Source organism: Ranitomeya variabilis, chromosome 4 (genome assembly GCF_051348905.1).
Source record: "Ranitomeya variabilis isolate aRanVar5 chromosome 4, aRanVar5.hap1, whole genome shotgun sequence".
NCBI classification, from domain to species: domain Eukaryota; kingdom Metazoa; phylum Chordata; class Amphibia; order Anura; family Dendrobatidae; genus Ranitomeya; species Ranitomeya variabilis.
In genome coordinates this window covers 336,963,412-336,981,952 of record NC_135235.1, presented here as the reverse complement: position 1 = coordinate 336,981,952, position 18,541 = coordinate 336,963,412, and the positions used below count along the sequence as shown (strand labels likewise).

The window sequence follows — 18,541 nt, the reverse complement described above, 5'->3', positions numbered from 1 at the left end:
CTGGGCAGGTATTGTTGGGATTTTAGCCTCCTTTTGAAATGAACCAGAGATGCATCTATAGCTATTTCCCTTTGGTGGTTGAAAGCCTCAGCAAATTTTCTGTTGAAATGTTCAATTACTGGCCGAATTTTTTTTATAGACTAAGTTAGGATTGTCCATAGGAAGACACTGCGCAGTATCACTATAATGCAAATAATTTTGCATTTCTTCAAATCGTGTCCTTGTTATGGCCATACGGAATACCGGTGTGCTGGAGAGTACAACCCCTGGCAAAAATTATGGAATCACCTGCCTTGGAGGATGTTCATTCAGTTGTTTAATTTCGTAGAAAAAAAGCAGATCACAGACATGGCACAAAACTAAAGTTATTTCAAATGGCAACTTTCTGGCTTTAAGAAACACTAAAAGAAATCAAGAACAAAAAATATGGTAATCAGTAAGGCTACTTTCACATTAGCGTCGTGCACTGCACGTCTCAATGCGTCGTTCTGTAGAAAAAAACGCATCCGGCAAAAGTGCTTGCAGGATGCGTTTTTTCTCCATTGACTTGCATTAGCGACGCAGTGCGACGCATTGCCACATGTCGCAACCGTCGTGCGACTGTTGCGTCGGACCGTCAGCACAAAAAAACGTTACATGTAACGTTTTTTTGTGCGTTGTGTGCAGCAATTCCGACCGCGCATGCGTGGCCGGAACTCCACCCCCTCCTCCCCGGAGCTCAGAATGGGGCAGCGGATGCGTGGAAAAACAGCATCCGCTGCCCCCGTTGTGCGGCGCTTCCACACTATGCGTCGGTGCACTGCAACGTCGCATAGCGACGTGCAGTGCACGACGCTAATGTGAAAGTAGCCTAATGGTTACTTTTTTAACTAAGCATAGGGGAAAAAATATGGAATAACTCGGTTCTGAGGAAAAAATTATGGAATCATGAAAAACAAAAAAACACTCCAACACATCACTAGTATTTTGTTGCGCCACCTCTGGCTTTTATAACAGCTTGCAGTCTCTGAGGCATGGACTTAATGAGTGTCACACAGTACTCTTCATGAATCTGGCTCCAACTTTCTCTGATTGCTGTTGCCAGATCAGCTTTGCAGGTTGGACCCTTGTCATGGACCATTTTCTTCAACTTCCACCAAAGATTTTCAATTGGATTGAGATCCGGACTATTTGCAGGCCATGACATTGACCTTATGTGTCCTTTTTCAGGGAATGTTTGCACAGTTTTTGCTCTATGGCAGGATGCATTATCATCTTGAAAAATGATTTGATCATCCCCAAACATCCTTTCAATTGTTGGGATAAGAAAAGTGTCCAAAAGATCAACATAAACTTGTGCATTTATTGAAGATGTAATGACAGCCATCTCCCCTGTGCCTTTACCTGACATGCAGTCCCATATCATCAATGACTGTGGAAATTTGCATGTTCTCTTCAGGCAGTCATCTTTATAAATCTCATTGGAACGGCACCAAACAAAAGTTCCAGCATCATCACCTTGCCCAATGCAGATTCGCGATTCATCACTGAATATGACTTTCATCAAGTCATCCACAGTCCTCGATTGCTTTTCCTTAGCCCATTGTAACCTTGTTTTTTTCTGTTTAGGTGTTAATGATGGCTTTCGTTTAGCTTTTCTGTATGTAAATCCCATTTCCTTTAGGTGGTTTCTTACAGTTCGGTCACAGACGTTGACTCCAGTTTCCACCCATTCGTTCCTCATTTGTTTTGTTGTGCAATTTCTGCCCCTGAAGAAGCCAGGGTTTCTGGCGACATGCGTTGGGCATCTTTGGTGCCCTTGCCTCCCCCATTCCTCTCATGTCTTGTTGCACCCATGTTCCATACAGGCATCGTCCTTTGGAGATTCTATCTACAGGCTCAGGTTGTATAGGTTCCTTTTTTGCTTCCTTATGGGAGTTTGTCCTACAAACATGGCATAAAACCCAGGGTAGGTTTATGTGCAAATTTATCCTGATTACATGCTTCAATAGCGGACCATTCTTCCATCTTATACCTTTGTAGGCATTGTTCTATACGGGTTTCATATGTATTAGGTTCACGCCATATGGGCTTTCATTGCCCCTGTATTTGGTAGTTTTCTGTATATTTTGCTGGTAATAACCTATAATGTCTCCCAAATGAAACCTGCCTATACTGCTTAATTGAATAGTGAACCATTTATAATCTTCTTTGCTTGTTCATTTTTCCGGTTCATAGTGCAGTGCCTCCTTCTATTGTCCAGCTGCATTATCTAGATAGTAGGACTTTATCTTATCTTTGCATGTCTTTTGGATTAATATTGGCAACATATATATATTGTTTGATGTGGTTTTTTTGTCATATACCGTAATTGGGGTGTGGCAAGGGCATGACCCTATTGTGGGTCAATGTATAGCTTTGTTTGCGTTATGCAATTTTAGTTGATTTTAACTTTTGCAGTGTTGTATTATCACTCAATAAAGCTTATTTAATTTTTGTGATCCTTTTTTGGTGATCCCTGTTGTGTGCATGCTACCTTTTGTTTGTTAGCTTGTGCATTTCCTGTTTTGGAGACATATTGCTTTGAGTTTTCAGTCTTGACGCTTTGATGTCTTCCTTGGTCTACCCGTATGTTTGCCTTTAACAACCTTCCCATGTTTTGTATTTGGTCCAGATTTTAAACACAGCTGACTGTGAACAAGCAACATCTTTTGCAACATTGCGTGATGATTTACCCTCTTTTAAGACTTTGATAATCTTCTCCTTTGTTTCAATTGATATCTCTCGTGTTGGAGCCATGATTCATGTCAGTCCACTTGGTGCAACAGCTCTCCAAGGTGTGATGACTCCTTTTTAGATGCAGAATAACGAGCAGATCTAATTTGATGCAGGTGTTATTTTTGGGTATGAAAATTTACAGGGTAATTCCATGATTTTTTCCTCAGAATTGAGTGATTCCATAATTTTTTCCCCTATGCTTGGTTAAAAAAAGTAACCATGACTGACTACCAAATTTTTTGTTCTTGATTTCTTATAGTATTTCTTAACCCCTTCCCGACCCATGACGCCACGTAGGCGTCATGAAAACCTGTGCCAATCCGACCCATGACGCCTATGTGGCGTCATGGAATGATCGCGTCCCTGCAGATCGGGTGAAAGGGTTAACTCCAATTTCACCCGATCTGCAGGGACAGGGGGAGTGGTACTTCAGCCCAGGGGGGGTGGCTTCACCCCCCCGTGGCTACGATCGCTCTGATTGGCTGTTGAAAGTGAAACTGCCAATCAGAGCGATTTGTAATATTTCACCTAAAAAACTGGTGAAATATTACAATCCAGCCATGGCCGATGTGCTGCAATATCATCGGCCATGGCTGGAAACACTGATGTGACCCCCGATCGCCCCCCCAAGCCACCGATCTGTGCTCCGCTCTCCTCCATCTTGTGCTCCGCTCCCCCCGTGCTCCGACGCCCCCCCCCCCGTGCACCGATCTCCACCCCCTTATACTTACCAAGGCTCCCGGTGTCCATCCGTCTTCTCCATGGGCGCCGCCATCTTCCAAAATGGCGGGCGCATGCGCAGTGCGCCCGCCGAATCTGCCGGCCGGCAGATTCGTTCCAGGTACATTTTGATCACTGAGATATCACTGAGATATAACCTATCACAGTGATCAAAATAAAAAAAATAGTAAATGACCCCCCCCCCTTTATCACCCCCATAGGTAGGGACAATAATAAAAAAAGGAAAATATATTTTTTTCTTTTTCCACTAGGGTTAGGGTTAGAACTAGGGTTAGGGGTAGGGCTAGGGGTAGGGCTAGGGCATGTGCACACAGTGCGGATTTGGCTGCGGATCCGCAGCGAATTGGCCACGGATTCGCAGCGGATTGGCCGCGGATCCGCAGCGGATTAACCGCGGATCCGCAGCGGATTGGCCGCTGTGAATTCGTAGCAGTTTTCCATCAGGTTTACAGTACCATGTACACCTATGGAAAACCAAATCCGCTGTGCCCATGGTGCGGAAAATTCCGTGCGGAAACGCTGCGTTGTATTTTCCGCAGCATGTCAATTCTTTGTGCGGATTCCGCAGCGTTTTACACCTGTTCCTCAATAGGAATCCGCAGGTGAAATCCGCACAAAAAAACACTGGAAATCCGCTGTAAATCTGCAGGTAAAACGCAGTGCCTTTTACCTGCAGATTTTTTTAAAAATCGTGCGGAAAAATCTCACACGAATCCGCAACGTGGGCACATAGCCTTAGGGTTAGGGTTGGAATTAGGGCTAGGGTTGGAAATAGGGTTAAGATTAGGCTTGTGGTTAGGGTTACGGATAGGGTTAAGAGTGTGTTGGGTTACAGTTGTGGTTAGGGTTGGGATTAGGGTTGGGATTAGGGTTGGGATTAGGGTTAGGATTAGGGTTAGGGTTGTGATTAGGGTTAGGGCTACAGTTGGGATTAGGGTTAGGGGTGTGTTGGGTATAGTGTTTGAGTTAGAATTGAGGGGTTTCCACTGTTTAGGCACATCAGAGGTCTCCAAACGCAACATGGCACCACCATTGATTCCAGCCAATCTTGCGTTCAAAAAGTCAAATGGTGCTCCCTCCCTTCCAAGCCCCAACGTGCGCCCAAACAGTGGTTTACCCCCACATATGGGGTACCAGCGTACTCAGGACAAACTGGGCAACAACTGTTGGGGTCCAATTTCCCCTGTTACCCTTGCTAAAATAAAAAATTACTTGCTAAAACATAATTTTTGAGGAAAGAACAATTATTTTTTATTTTTACGGCTCTGCGTTATAAACTTCTGTGAAGCACTTGGGGGTTCAAAGTGCTCACCATACATCTAGATAAGTTCCTTGGGGGGGTCTAGTTTCCAAAATGGGGTCACTTGTGGGGTGTTTCTACTGTTTAGGCACATCAGGGGCTCTGCAAATGCAACGTGATGCCCGCAGACCATTCCATCAAAGTCTGCATTTCAAATGTCACTACTTCCCTTCTGAGCCCTGACGTGCGCCCAAACAGTGGTTTACCCCCACATATGGGGTATCAGCATACTCACAACAAACTGGGCAACAAATATTTGGGTCCAATTTCTCCTGTTACCCTTGTGAAAATAAAAAATTGCTTGCTAAAACATCTTTTTTGAGGAAAGAAAAATGATTTTTTTATTTTCACGGCTCTGCATTGTAAACTTCTGTGAAGCACTTGGGGGTTGAACGTGCTCACCACACATCTAGATAAGTTCCTTGGGGGGTCTAGTTTCCAAAATGGGATCACTTGTGGGGGGTTTCTACTGTTTAGGCACATCAGGGGCTCTGCAAACGTAACATGATGCCTGCAGACCATTCCATCAAAGTCTGCATTCCAAAACGTCACTACTTCCCTTCCGAGCCCCGGCATCTGCCCAAACAGTGGTTTACCCCCACATATGGGGTATCGGCATACTCAGGAGAAACTGGTCAACAACTTTTGGGGTCAAATTTCTCCTGTTACCCTTTGGAAAATTAAAAAATTTTGGGCTAAAAAACTATTTTTGAGGAAAGGAAACACATTTATTATTTTCACGGCTCTGCGTTATAAACTTCTGTGAAGCACTTGGGGGTTCAAAGTGCTCACCACACATCTAGATAAGTTCCCTTGGGGGTCTAGTTTCCAAAATGGGGTCACTTGTGGGTAGTTCCTACTGTTTAGGCACATCAGGGGCTCTGCAAATGCAACCTGACGCCCGCAGAGCATTCCATCAAAGTCTGCATTTCAAAACGTCACTACTTCCCTTCCGAACCCCGACGTGTGCCAAAACAGTGGTTTACCCCCACATATGGGGTATCTGCGTACTCCGGAGAAACTGGACAACAACTTTTGGGGTCCAATTTCTCCTGTTACCCTTGGGAAAATAAAAAATTGTGGGCTAAAAAATCATTTTTGAGAAAAGGAAAAATTATTTTTTATTTTCATGGCTCTGCGTTATAAACTTCTGTGAAGCACTTGGGAGTTCAAAGTGCTCACCACACATCTAGATTAGTTCCTTGGGAGGTCTAGTTTCCAAAATGGGGTCACTTGTGGGGGAGCTCCACTGTTTAGGCACACAGGGGCTTTCCAAACGCGACATGGTGTCCGCTAATGATTGGAGCTAATTTTCCATTAAAAAAGCCAAATGGCGTGCCTTCCCTTCCGAGCCCTGCCGTGCGCCCAAACAGTGGTTTACCCCCACATATGGGGTATCATCGTACTCAGGACAAACTGGACAACAACATTTGGGGTCCAATTTCTCCTATTACCCTTGGGAAAATAAAAAATTCCGGGCCAAAAATCATTTTTGAGGAAAGAAAAATTATTTTTTATTTTCACGGCTCTGCGTTGTAAACTTCTGTGAAGCACCTGGGGGTTTTAAGTGCTCACTATGCATCTAGATAAGTTCCTTGGGGGGTCTAGTTTCCAAAATGGGGTCACTTGTAGGGGAGCTCCAATGTTTAGGCACACAGGGGCTCTCCAAACGCGACATGGTGTCCGCTAACGATTGGAGCTAATTTTCCATTCAAAAAGTCAAATGGCGCGCTTCCCCTTCCGAGCCTTGCCGTGCACCCAAACAGTGGTTTACCCCCACCTAATGAGGTAACGGAGTACTCACAGGAGAAATTGCCCAACAAATTTTAGGATCCATTTTATCATGTTGCCCATGTGAAAATGAAAAAATTGAGGCTAAAGGAAATTTTGTGTGAAAAAAAAAGTACTTTTTCATTTTTACGGATCAATTTGTGAAGCACCTGAGGGTTTAAAGTGCTCACTATGCTTCTAGATAAGTTCCTTGGGGGGTCTAGTTTCCAAAATGGAGTCACTTGTGGGGGAGCTCCAATGTTTAGGCACACGGGGGCTCTCCAAACGCGACATGATGTCCGCTAAAGATTGGAGCCAATTTTTCATTCAAAAAGTCAAATGGCGCTCCTTCCCTTCCGAGCCCTGCCGTGCGCCCAAACAGTGGTTTACCTCCACACATGAGGTATCAGCGTACTCAGGACAAATTGGACAACAACGTTCGTGGTCCAGTTTCTCCTTTTACCCTTGGGAAAATAAAAAAATTGTTGCTAAAAGATCATTTTTGTGACTAAAAAGTTAAATGTTAATTTTTTACTTCCATGTTGCTTCTGCTGTGAAACACCTGAAGGGTTAATAAACTTCTTGAATGTGGTTTTGAGCACCTTGAGGGGTGCAGTTTTTAGAATGGTGTCACTTTTGGGTATTTTCTGCCATATAGAACCCTCAAAATGACTTCAAATGTGAGGTGGTCCCTAAAAAAAATGGTTTTGTAAATTTTATTGTAAAAATGAGAAATCACTGGTCAAATTTTAACCCTTATAACTTCCTAGCAAAAAAAAAAATTGTTTCCAAAATTGTGCTGATGTAAAGTAGACATGTGGGAAATGTTATTTATTAACTATTTTGTGTCACATAACTCTCTGGTTTAACAGAATAAAAATTCAAAATGTGAAAATTGCAAAATTTTCAAAATTTTTGCCAAATTTCCGTTTTTTTCACAAATAAACTCAGAAATTATCGACCTAAATTTACCTCTAACATGAAGCCCAATATGTCACGAAAAAACAATCTCAGAATCGCTAGGATCCGTTGAAGCGTTCCTGAGTTATTACCTCATAAAGGGACACTGGTCAGAACTGCAAAAAACGGCCAGGTCATTAACGCCAAAATAGGCTGGGTCATGAAGGGGTTAAAGCCAGAAAGTTGCCATTTGAAATGACTGTATTTTTGTGCCATGTCTGTGAGCTGCTTTTTTTCTACAAAATTAAACAACTGAATGAACGTCCTCCAAGGCCGGGTGATTCCATAATTTTTGCCAGGGGTTGTATATCAGTACTCCAGTATTGCCAAAGCTCTGGTTTCGGATTATGCCCATATGCAGCACAATTCCTTAAAATCTGGCGTATGAGGACGTGGGATTTTGAGTGAAAAATTGATGGGAATACAGATTTGTCTGGGTCACCATAACACTTACCGTATTTTCCGGCGTATAAGACGACTGGGCGTATAAGACGACCCCCCAACTTTACCAGTTAAAATATAAAATCTTCTTAAAAGTCGGGGGTCTTCTTATACACCCTATGTCGTCTTATAGGGCCGGTGAATATGTGCCTTTTGGGGGGGGGGGGGGGGGGGGAGTGATCCTGATGCCGAGGGGGCGTCTCACAGGAAAGTGAGTATCCCCCATTACCTTATCGTAGCGGTGCAGCGTGGGGGTCTCAGTGCTGGGAGTGGCGGCGGCGGCTGCTGTGCTCTGGTGCGGCGGCTGCTGTGCTCTGGTGCGGCGGCTCCTCTTCTGTGTGGGGCCTCTGTGCTGTGAGGTGGCGGTGGCGGCGGCATATCTTTATCCAGTTGGGGCTCCTCCGGCATCTCCTTAGCCCTGGAGGCCCCGCCGCAACTCCATCGGTGCAATGCAGCGGCCATTTTCCCGGAGGCAGCTCAATAGGTGCGATGCGGTGGCCTCCGGGAAAATGGCCGCTGCTCAGATTCAGATCTCGTCCCGAAATCTCGGGACACGAGATCTGAATCTGAGCAGCGGCCATTTTCCCGGAGGCCACCACATTGCACCGATGGAGTTGCGGCGGGGCCTCCAGGGCTAAGGAGATGCCGGAGGAGCCCCAACTGGATAAAGATACGCCGCTGCCGCCGCCACCTCACAGCACAGAGGCCCCACACAGAAGAGGAGCCGCCGCACCAGAACACAGCAGCCGCCGCCGCTCCCAGCACTGACACCCCCACGCTGCACCGCTAGGATAAGGTAATGGGGATTACTCACTTTCCTGTGAGACGCCCCCTCGTCATCAGGATCACTCCCCCTCCCCACCCACCATATACACCGGCGTACACGACGATTCCCGGCGTATAAGACGACCCCCGACTTTTAAGAAGATTTTCGGGGGTTAAAAAGTCGTCTTATACGCCGGAAAATACGGTATTTCCTTGCTGAAAAAGAATTTGAAAAAGTACATTTCCATGAGGCTTGTAACATCAGATTGTATTCCTGATCTGCTCATGAAACCTGGAATAGCAGACTGATCATTTTTGGGGGCTGCAGTCCATATGGGATCGATTACTGTAGGGGTTGCCTGGGCTTTAGGGTGCCTTGCTGGGGAGCCTTCCTCACTAGCTGAATCTGTGTCAGAGGCAAGGAAAAGCGTTTTCCTTCTCTGGTGAATAGCATCTTCTTGACGAATGGGCCACGTTTTATTTTATTCTTCATAACACTGGAGATGTGTGTGTACGTGGTGCTTAACACTTGTGTTGTGTGGGGTTTGTGTTTTTCCTCTCTTTTTTATAGGAAATTTAATACTAAAAAGCAAAAAGGATCAATTTAGAAGCACAATAAAATTACCGTAGTAGGCATAAAATATTAGTGATGTTCACTACACTAATGCGCTACGTATTGTTTAACTATGTGTTTCACTTTTTTATTCCGCAAATGATAATCGTCCGTCACAAACACTGATGTTTGTTCCACTAATGTGCGACCCTTTATAGCTAGTATAAAGCTATCCTGCACCATCTTTTTTTTTTTTTTTCTACAAGAAAATTGGACATCACTGCCACGTCCGCTACTCTACTTGTAGCAAAAAAAAACAAAAAAGAAAGTTCCGTGGTGGAGTCTCTGATAGATAACCATACTGATCCGATCACTACAGTAACATGTTAGTCTATAGAAAAGAAAGCGGATAGGCACATACCGTCCTGTGCAACAGAATCCTTTATTGTGGCATCGTCATACCAACAGCAGGCGGATAATACGATGGAGCAAATACAGACAACGATCGTTTCGCACTTACATTGCGCTTCTTCAGGTCCACCTGTTGAAATCATCTGATCGATAATACAGCTGTAAAAATAGATCATGATGCTGATCCAAGAAGCAGTGCATGGAGCTGCTGATCACAGTTGTGGCAATGTGGGGTGAAACTTTTCGCCACCCTCCATACTGGTGAATTCTGACCAGCCAGTCGCAGTGATCACCAACACGAGGGGATTGCGTGACATGCTTTGCCGGTGACTGGAAGTAGCGGCATTGTATATGTAGTGCGGTTTTGCAGGAGCAGTTTCTGCAGCGGCAGCCATGTACTGCAGCTGTCATGCAGGGGATGGTCATGTTCAGTGCTATAGCAGACTTGTCCATCTCCTCATTGCACTGTCATGGGGGTGAAGGGAAAAGCTACTTAAAATCATCTGATTCATAATACAGCTGTAAAAATAATCATGATGCCGATCCAAGAAGCAGTGCATGGAGCTGCTGATCACAGTTGTGGCAATGTGGGGTGAAACTTTTCGCCGCCCTCCATACTATTGTGCTGGTGCCTGTGACTGATTTTCCTGTGGTGTGGGGCAGGATTGCGGGGCACACGAGTCTGGTGCTAGTTAATGATGATGCTCGTTTGATCTTGGCCTTAAAAGTAAAAGGTTTTAGAATTGTAGAGTTCGTACATGCCACGTCTGGCTGTACACACACAATAGGCAGAGTTAACACATCGAGCACTGCTGTGATCACATCCCAGAAAACATCTAATCCCCGGGGGCGATAGATTCACAACTGCTCATTCACTTTTCTTTTGTGGAGAAATTAAAAAATAAATGCTTGTCTAAATATTATAGCTTTATATTACAAAATGGCATCTCTGCATGCTACAGTGGGAACAAAGCCATGTACTAAGAAAAGGAGATTTTTTATGTACTCACCGTAAAATCTTTTTCTCCGAGCCAATCATTGGGGGACACAGGACCATGGGTGTTATGCTGCTGCCACTAGGAGGACACTAAGTTAACACAGAAAGATTAACTCCTCCTCTGCAGTATACACCCCTTCACTGGCCAGGAATCAACCAGTTCGGTAGTAAAGCAGTAGGAGCATTAAACAAAAGACAATAAACTATGTCAAAACCAAAGAAGTAACAACAAGCTAACAGGGTGGGTGCTGTGTCCCCCAATGATTGGCTCGGAGAAAAAGATTTTACGGTGAGTACACAAAAATCTCCTTTTCTCTTACGCCTCATTGGGGGACACAGGACCATGGGACGTCATAAAGCAGTGCCTGGGTGGGGAACAACATAGCTGCTAATACCCCATGTACCACTGGCTTACGGCTAAGGTACCGCCTGCCAAGGGCGGCGTCTGCAGAAGATAGAGAATGAATGTGGTAATGTTTCGTAAAAGTGTGCAAGCTGGACCATGTCGCAGCCTTGCATTCCTGTTGTGCTGACGCCTGGTGCCGAATGGCCCAAGAGGCGCCCACCGACACGATAGGATTCCTGAATAGCCGATCAAATCCATTTGGCTAGAGTAGCTTTGGAAGCGGGAGAGCCCTTCCTTGGTCCCTCTGGAAGTACGAATAGGACATCCGACTTGCGGAAGGGAGCCGTCCGAGAGACGTACCGTCGAAGGGACCTCACCACATCAAGAGTGTGCAGAGCCTTTTCAATGCGATGGACTGGTGCCAGACAGAACGAAGACGGAATAATCTCCTCGTTGAGGTGGAAAGAGGAAACAACCTTGGGCAGAAAACCAGGAGAAGTCCTCAAGACTGCCTTGTCCGAGTGAAAAATTAAAAACGGAGGTCGGCATGAGAGTGCCGCCAACTCCGAAACACGCCTGATGGATGTAATAGCCACTAGGAAAACTGCCTTCCAGGAGAGGAAGGTCAGAGAAACGTCCTGCAGCGGTTTGAAGGGGGTCTTCTGAAGAGCTCCAAGGACTAAATTAAGATCCCACGGATCCAAAGGCATTTTGTAGGGAGGCGACACACGGGAAACTACCAACAATCTATTGGCAATCTTTCGTTGGAACAGGACTGACAATGCCGAAACCTGACCTTTGAGAGAGCTAAGTGCAAGGCCCAAATCTAGTCCAGATTGGAGAAAGTCCAATATGGCAGGAATGGAAAATACCAGAGGAGATCGTCCTTGTGTTTCGCACAATGTGAAGAAGATTCGCCAGGTACGGTGGTAACTGCGCATGGACACGGGTTTCCTAGCCCTGATCATGGTGGAGGACACCTTGGGAGTGAAACCTGCTTGGCCTAGAATCCAGGATTCAACGGCCAGGCCGTCAAAGACAGGGCCCCTGAGTTCTGGTGGTAAATCGGGCCCTGTGAGAGAAGATCCATGCGATCTGGAAGACGCCAGGGAACGTCGGTGACCAGCTGAACCAGTTCCGCGTACCATGCTCGGCACAGCCAGTCCGGCGCCACGAGGATCACTGGTACCCCCTCTGCCCTGATCTTCTTGATGACCCGCGGTAGCAGGGGAAGAGGGGGAAATATGTACGGGAGGCGGAATTGATGCCACGGCAGGACCAGGGCGTCTACTCCGACGGCCTGTGGGTCGAGAGATCGTGCAAAGAACTGTGGAACTTTGTTTAACCTGGAGGCCATGAGGTCCACATCCGGGGTCCCGTAGCGATGACAAATCTGCTGGAAAACCTCCGGATGAAGTGACCACTCGCCCGAGGCGAGACCCTGGTGGCTGAGGAAGTCCGCCGCCCAATTCTCCACACCTGGTATGTGGATCGCCGAGATGGGCGAATGGTTGGACTCGGCCCAACGAAGAATGTGGGATACCTCGAGCATAGCAGTCTTGCTGCGGGTTCCCCCTTGACGGTTGATGTACGCCACAGCTGTGGCGTTGTCGGACTGGATTCTGACGGGGTGACCCGCCAGAATATGGTGAAACCTGAACAACGCTAGCCTGATAGCTCGTATTTCCAGGAGATTGATGGAAAGACGAGACTCTCGAGTGGACCACCGCCCTTGTGCTGTGTGGTGGTTGAAAACCGCTCCCCAGCCCATGAGGCTGGCATCGGTGGTCACCACCAGCCACCGCACTGGGAGAAAGGACCTTCCCTGGTTTAGGGAGGACTTCAGCGTCCACCACCTGAGGGTCCTTCTGACCTGTGGGGACAGAGTGGAACGGCGGTCGAGGGAGGACGGGTTCCCGTTCCACGCCGACAGCAGTGCATGTTGTAGGGGACGGAGGTGAAATTGCGCAAATGGAACCGCTTCCATGGCTGCTACCATCTGCCCGAGAATGCGCATGCTGAAACGAATGGAGTGGGAGATTGGACGGGAAAGACTCTGAGCTCCCTGCTGCAAGGCCTTGTCTTGAGGGAGAATGACCAGACCGTGGGAAGTGTCCAGTGTCATTCCAAGAAAGGAGATCCGTTGAGCCGGGATCAGAGAGGATTTTTCGAAGTTTATCTTCCATCCCAGGCGAGAGAGTATCTACCGTGAGATCGACGGACTCTTCGCAGGCTGGGTAAGATGGACCTTTTATCAGTAGGTCGTCCAGGTACGGAAGTACCACCACTCCCCTGGAATGAAGAATGGCCATGGCAGCCGCCATGACCTTCGTGAAAACTCTGGGAGCGGTGGCGAGGCCGAAAGGTAAGGCCACAAACTGGAAGTGTTCCCTGCGAAATGCGAAGCGAAGGAACTGCTGATGAGGAGGAAAAATTGGGATGTGGAGGTAAGCATCTTTGATGTCTATAGATGCCAGGAACTCTCCTTTTTCCATGGACGCGACGACAGAGCGGAGGGATTCAATTCTGAAGCGCCGAATTTTGACATATTTTTTCAGAAGTTTTAGGTCTAGAATTGGACGCAGCGATCCGTCTTTTTTTGGGACCGCGAATAGGTTCGAGTAGAACCCTTTGAACCTTTGGTCTTGGGGAACCGGAATGATGACTCCGTCCCTTTGTAGTGCCCGTATGGCCTGGAGAAAGGCTGTTGTCTTTGGTTTGGGAGGACACGACTGGAAGAAACGTGTGTGTGTGTGGGGGGGGAATTCTATTTTGTATCCGGAAGACACCAGTTCCCTGACCCACTCGTCAGAGACGACCGAGAGCCAGGCTTGACAGAACGAAAGTAGACTACCTCCTACTTTGTTGGTGCCCTCCGAATGTTGCAGAGAGTCATTGAGTGGAGGATCTAAGGGATCTGGATCCCTTAGACCCAGATGGTCTCGGTCTGGGTTTCCAGTTACGGTTAGGTCTGTAAGAGACCTGGGGACCTCGGTCACCGCGCGAACCTCGTCCTGATGCCGAGGAGAAGGATGTAGATGACCAGTTGGGATTGTTGCGAAAAGACCGGAATCGAGATTGTTGTTGGTATCGAAACGGCCGGGTAGGCTTTTGTTGGGGGAGAAATTTACCTTTTCCCCGGTGGCATCCGAGATTATTTGGTCTAATTTTTCTCCAAATAAACTACCAGCCTGGTAGGGCAGAGATATCAAAGAACGCTTGGAGGCTGCTGCTCGCTAATCCCTGAGCCACAGGGCTCTTCTAATGGAGATTGCATTTGCGGCTGCCTGTGCAGTGCAATTGGCCGTGTCTGTTGAGGCGTTGACTTCAAAGTCCCCAGCCTGGGCTATCTGGTTAGCCAGGTTGATCGCCTCTGGAGGGAGATTGCTGTCTTGGATGGTCGTGGTAAGCACCTCAGCCCAAGCGACCATAGCCTTAGCCACCCAAGAGGCAACGAAGGATGGGAAGAGAGAGGCTCCTGTGGCCTCGAAGACGGAGCGAGCCAGGTAATCAATTTGACGGTCAGAGGGGTTCTTGACTGAGGAACCGTCTGACAGGGATAGGATAGTTTTGGAAGCGAGATGTGATACAGCAGGGTCCACTGAGGGGGACTGTAGTCAGTCCTTGATTAGTTCCTGAGCAAAAGGGCTTTTGTCCCATGAAGCGTTTGTCAGGACGGTCCCTGTGTTTTTGCACAATCTCCTTAAACTCAGGATGAGTGACAAAAACCTTTTGGACACGTTTAGTCTTTTTAAACGACACCTTGTGTTCTGGAGTAGATACGGATTCCTCATCCACCTTCGGGGTCTTGTTGACCGCTTTAATGAGAGAATCGAGTGTCTGTTGGGAAGTGGAGGAATCCTGGACGTAAGAATCGTTGGACTCATTCAGAGTCGTTTAGGTTCTCTGGAGAAGGGGACCGGGATACTAAACTCGCAGCCGCTGAAAAACCAACTCGTCCGTGGTCAGGGGATGGAACATGGTTACGTTTTCTGGAGCCCCGAGTCGTTAGTGGCAGAGTACGCCCCCTGCTGATGGACGGATCCGTACCGTCGCCCGAGTCCTCCTCGGTCTGACTTGAAGGGGAACCCCGGAGGGAGTCAATTGCCTTGGCTAGGGAAGCCATAGATCGTGACAGGGAAGTGGTTTCAGGGGGACTAGGCTCTGCAGGGTCGGGGAGGCGGCTGCACAGAGGCCGGGTCACAATCCGCACATAACGGGGTACTGTGAGCTCGGGGCAGGGCCGTATTGCAAGTGGCACATGAAGTGAAAAACAGTGTGCTTCTTGTTACCCTTTTTGGTCTCCTTAGATTGAGACACAGTGTCTTTAGAGACAGAGCAGGATATGCAGTATGTGCAGGGAAGGGGTTAAGCTTTCTTGAAGCAGCTTACCCACGGTCCTGTGCCTGTGTCCCCGGGGAGGAATGTAGCTGTGGCGGTTCCGGTCAGCGTGAGCCACCTTGCAGGAAGATGTGGCAATATGGCCCCCGAGATCTGCAAGGCGCCTCTCGTCCCAAACGAGAAGCGCCGATATAGGGGGGGGCGTTACGGCCGTGGACGGATCTGCTCACTGCGGCCTAGTCCGGCTGAAAAGCCGGGGACTAAATTTCTGGGTCCTGCCCGGCGATGCGCGGCGGTGGCCACGACGGAGCGCCGCTGACCACCGCAGACCCCCAACCGACGGCGCCTCTCCCCAGGGACCCGGACCGCACCTCTGCCGCAAAGAAGGAACGCAGGGGGGGTATGTACTCACAGTTGGCTTTTGTTGGCTGTGCAACGCCATCAGCTGTGGGCCTTGTCTGTCGAGCCCTGGAGCGGGACATTAGAGCCAGGCTCTATGTGCTCGCCATCTTGCAGGGGGGGGGGGGGGAGATCGGGACCAAGGAGGAAACCGTCGCCCCAGTAAAATTTGGCGTGCTCCAGACCTCGCAGGAGAGGAACGGGGAGGTATACTCGCCGTGCTCGCCTGTTGCTGGTTCAGGGGAGAGCGGACCCTATAAACAAGGAATCCGTCACCCCCTTCACTCAGTTAGATAAAAAATAAAAATGTACAGAAAAATTAAAATTAAATAAGAAAGTTGGGGTCTGAAAAAAACCAGACCCAAGTGCCTCCTACAGACACTAAGCAAGAACTGGTTAAATCCTGGCCAGTGAAGGGGTGTATACTGCAGAGGAGGAGTTAATCTTTCTGTGTTAACTTAGTGTTTTCCTAGCCCTGCGCTTAGTAACCCGATGTTTACCCTGGTTACCAGTGTAAAACATCGCTGGTATCGTTGCTTTTGGTGTCAAACACGACGATACACGCCCGTCTGACGACCAAATAAAGTTCTGAACTTTGTTCAACGACCAGTGATATCACAGCAGGATCCTGATCGCTGCTGCGTGTCAAACTAAACGATATCGCTAGCCAGGATGCTGCAACGTCACGGATCGCTAGCGATATCGTTTAGTGTGAAGGTACCTTTAGCCAAACTTTGCAACTTTTTACAAAATGTGCAGTTGATGATTTGAAAGAAAACATTTACAGTTGCTAAACTCCACCCACAAATATATATACTGTGTGTATGTGTGTATGTATATGTATATATATATATGTGTGTGTATGTATATATGTATATATATATATATATATATATATATATATATATATATATATATATATATATATATATATATATATATTACTGTAAAAGTCAGAAGGACTGTAAAACCTAGGATTTACTGGTCAATCTGGACGTTCACCGAGGCCGTCGGTAAAAGCTCAAAATGAAAAGTAAAATTGGACTTTTACCGGTGAAGTCTTGGTAAATGTTAACATTTCTCAATAGCGTTGGTAAAAGTCAGATGTATTCTATATAAATGTACGATTTTGGACTTTTACCTGGGCGATTTGGTAAATCTTTACATTTACCAGCATGTGTTGGTAAAAGTAACGTTGAGTCACAGAATTACCATATTTTCCCCATTTACTCTTATATATAAAGTTTTTGTAAATATAATAACTATATACGTGTGTGTGTGTGTGTGTGTGTGTGTATATATGTGTATATATATATATATATATATATATACATATATATATACACACACACACACACACACACACACACACACACACACACACACACACACACACACACACACACACACACACACACACACACACACACACACACACACACACACACACACATACTGTGCCTGAGATGTGACCTGTAGCCCTCACCCCATTACAGATACCACTGTACAAGACCTGTCTGCAGTATATAGAGGGCAATGGTCACAGCATGTTTGTTGCCTTGCAGGTTCTGGGCAGCTGCTGTGCCTTCTTAATCCGGTACCAGTTGGTTAGACTCTTCTATGACGTGTGACTTCCACCTCGGACTGTCCATTACTCACCTCACTGCTGCTCTCAGGCCATCCCCAGGATCTGATGTGACCGTCCCCAAGGGATCCATCTTTACATCGATGCACTAGCCGTTTTGGTGTACCTGCACTGGGTACGGCTACGGATGATTTGTTTTGAAGGAACTAAAGCAGGATTTTCTTTTTAAATGTTAAATATTTAACATTATATAAAATTTATATTTTTAATTAACTTGTCTTTTTATTTCACTTCTCTCTTTATGTAAATGTGATATTTTTAGGAGGGAAATTCCTAAGATCTTTTACCCTTCGCCACGACAGCACCCCACATGAGAGAGAGGGATCCGCCCATAGGAACAGGAAACCTACAGAATAAAAGGAGGCGGTCCACTCTCCTCCTCAGTTTAGGTTTCCTGTTCCTATAGGAATCCCTGCTTACCTACAGATGAAGAGGATTCCTGGGCCATACACCCGCCTGCGGCGGTTTCTGTGGGAACGGCAGTGGCTGCGGTTCCAGAAGCAGCGGTGGGGGAGCCCCTGCCTGCAGCCTCCCCCCTCGTCTGTCAGCCATCCATGGTCCGGGACCGGTCACCGCTGGTCCGCCCGGCTCCATGAGGACGCGCGTGCTGCATGGTGAGAGAGAGCGACGCGTCTAACCCGGAAGTGCTCTGGCGACCCGTTAGGTCCGGGGAGGCAGGAGATTCCGCGCCAGATTTAAACAGCGGCGCTGACGTCGGACCGGTGTGTGTGAGTATGGCTTCACCGGCCGACGAAGTGCACCTGCCTACAGCAGAGCAGTGTTCTTCCCGTAAATAGAGAAGCGCTAGGAGCAGCACTAAGAGTGGTGGTCGGCCTCCGGAGAAACGATCTACCACCAAACAGAAGGATCACTTGCCAAAAAATCAGCCTCCAGAACCAGTACCTGTCAGCTTCACTGGGTGAGTTTTTAAAAAGCCTCTTCCTACATGCTGATATATGTTCCTCCTGTATCCCCTTCCTCTAGACTAAGAAAAGGACACACAAGTCCAAGCACAAGGAATGTGCCTTATGTACGCAGCCCCTTCCGGATTCTCAACCAAAAGGTTATGCTCAGAATGTATCATACTAACCTTACGGCAGGAGAATATAATGACT

The 18,541-nt window shown here is 47.2% G+C and overlaps 1 protein-coding gene across 1 annotated transcript in view; it reads left to right on the top strand.

The window, feature by feature from the left end:
* The window catches only part of DPAGT1 (dolichyl-phosphate N-acetylglucosaminephosphotransferase 1), a 62,350-nt gene extending 44,715 nt beyond the window's left edge, over positions 1-17,635 (top strand). Inside the window, exon 9 of the mRNA XM_077250597.1 lies at positions 17,347-17,635. Coding sequence (XP_077106712.1) covers positions 17,347-17,412 — 66 coding nt within the window. The 3' untranslated portion in view covers positions 17,413-17,635. The remainder of the gene's footprint in view (positions 1-17,346) is intronic.
* Positions 17,636-18,541: the final 906 nt, after the last annotated feature.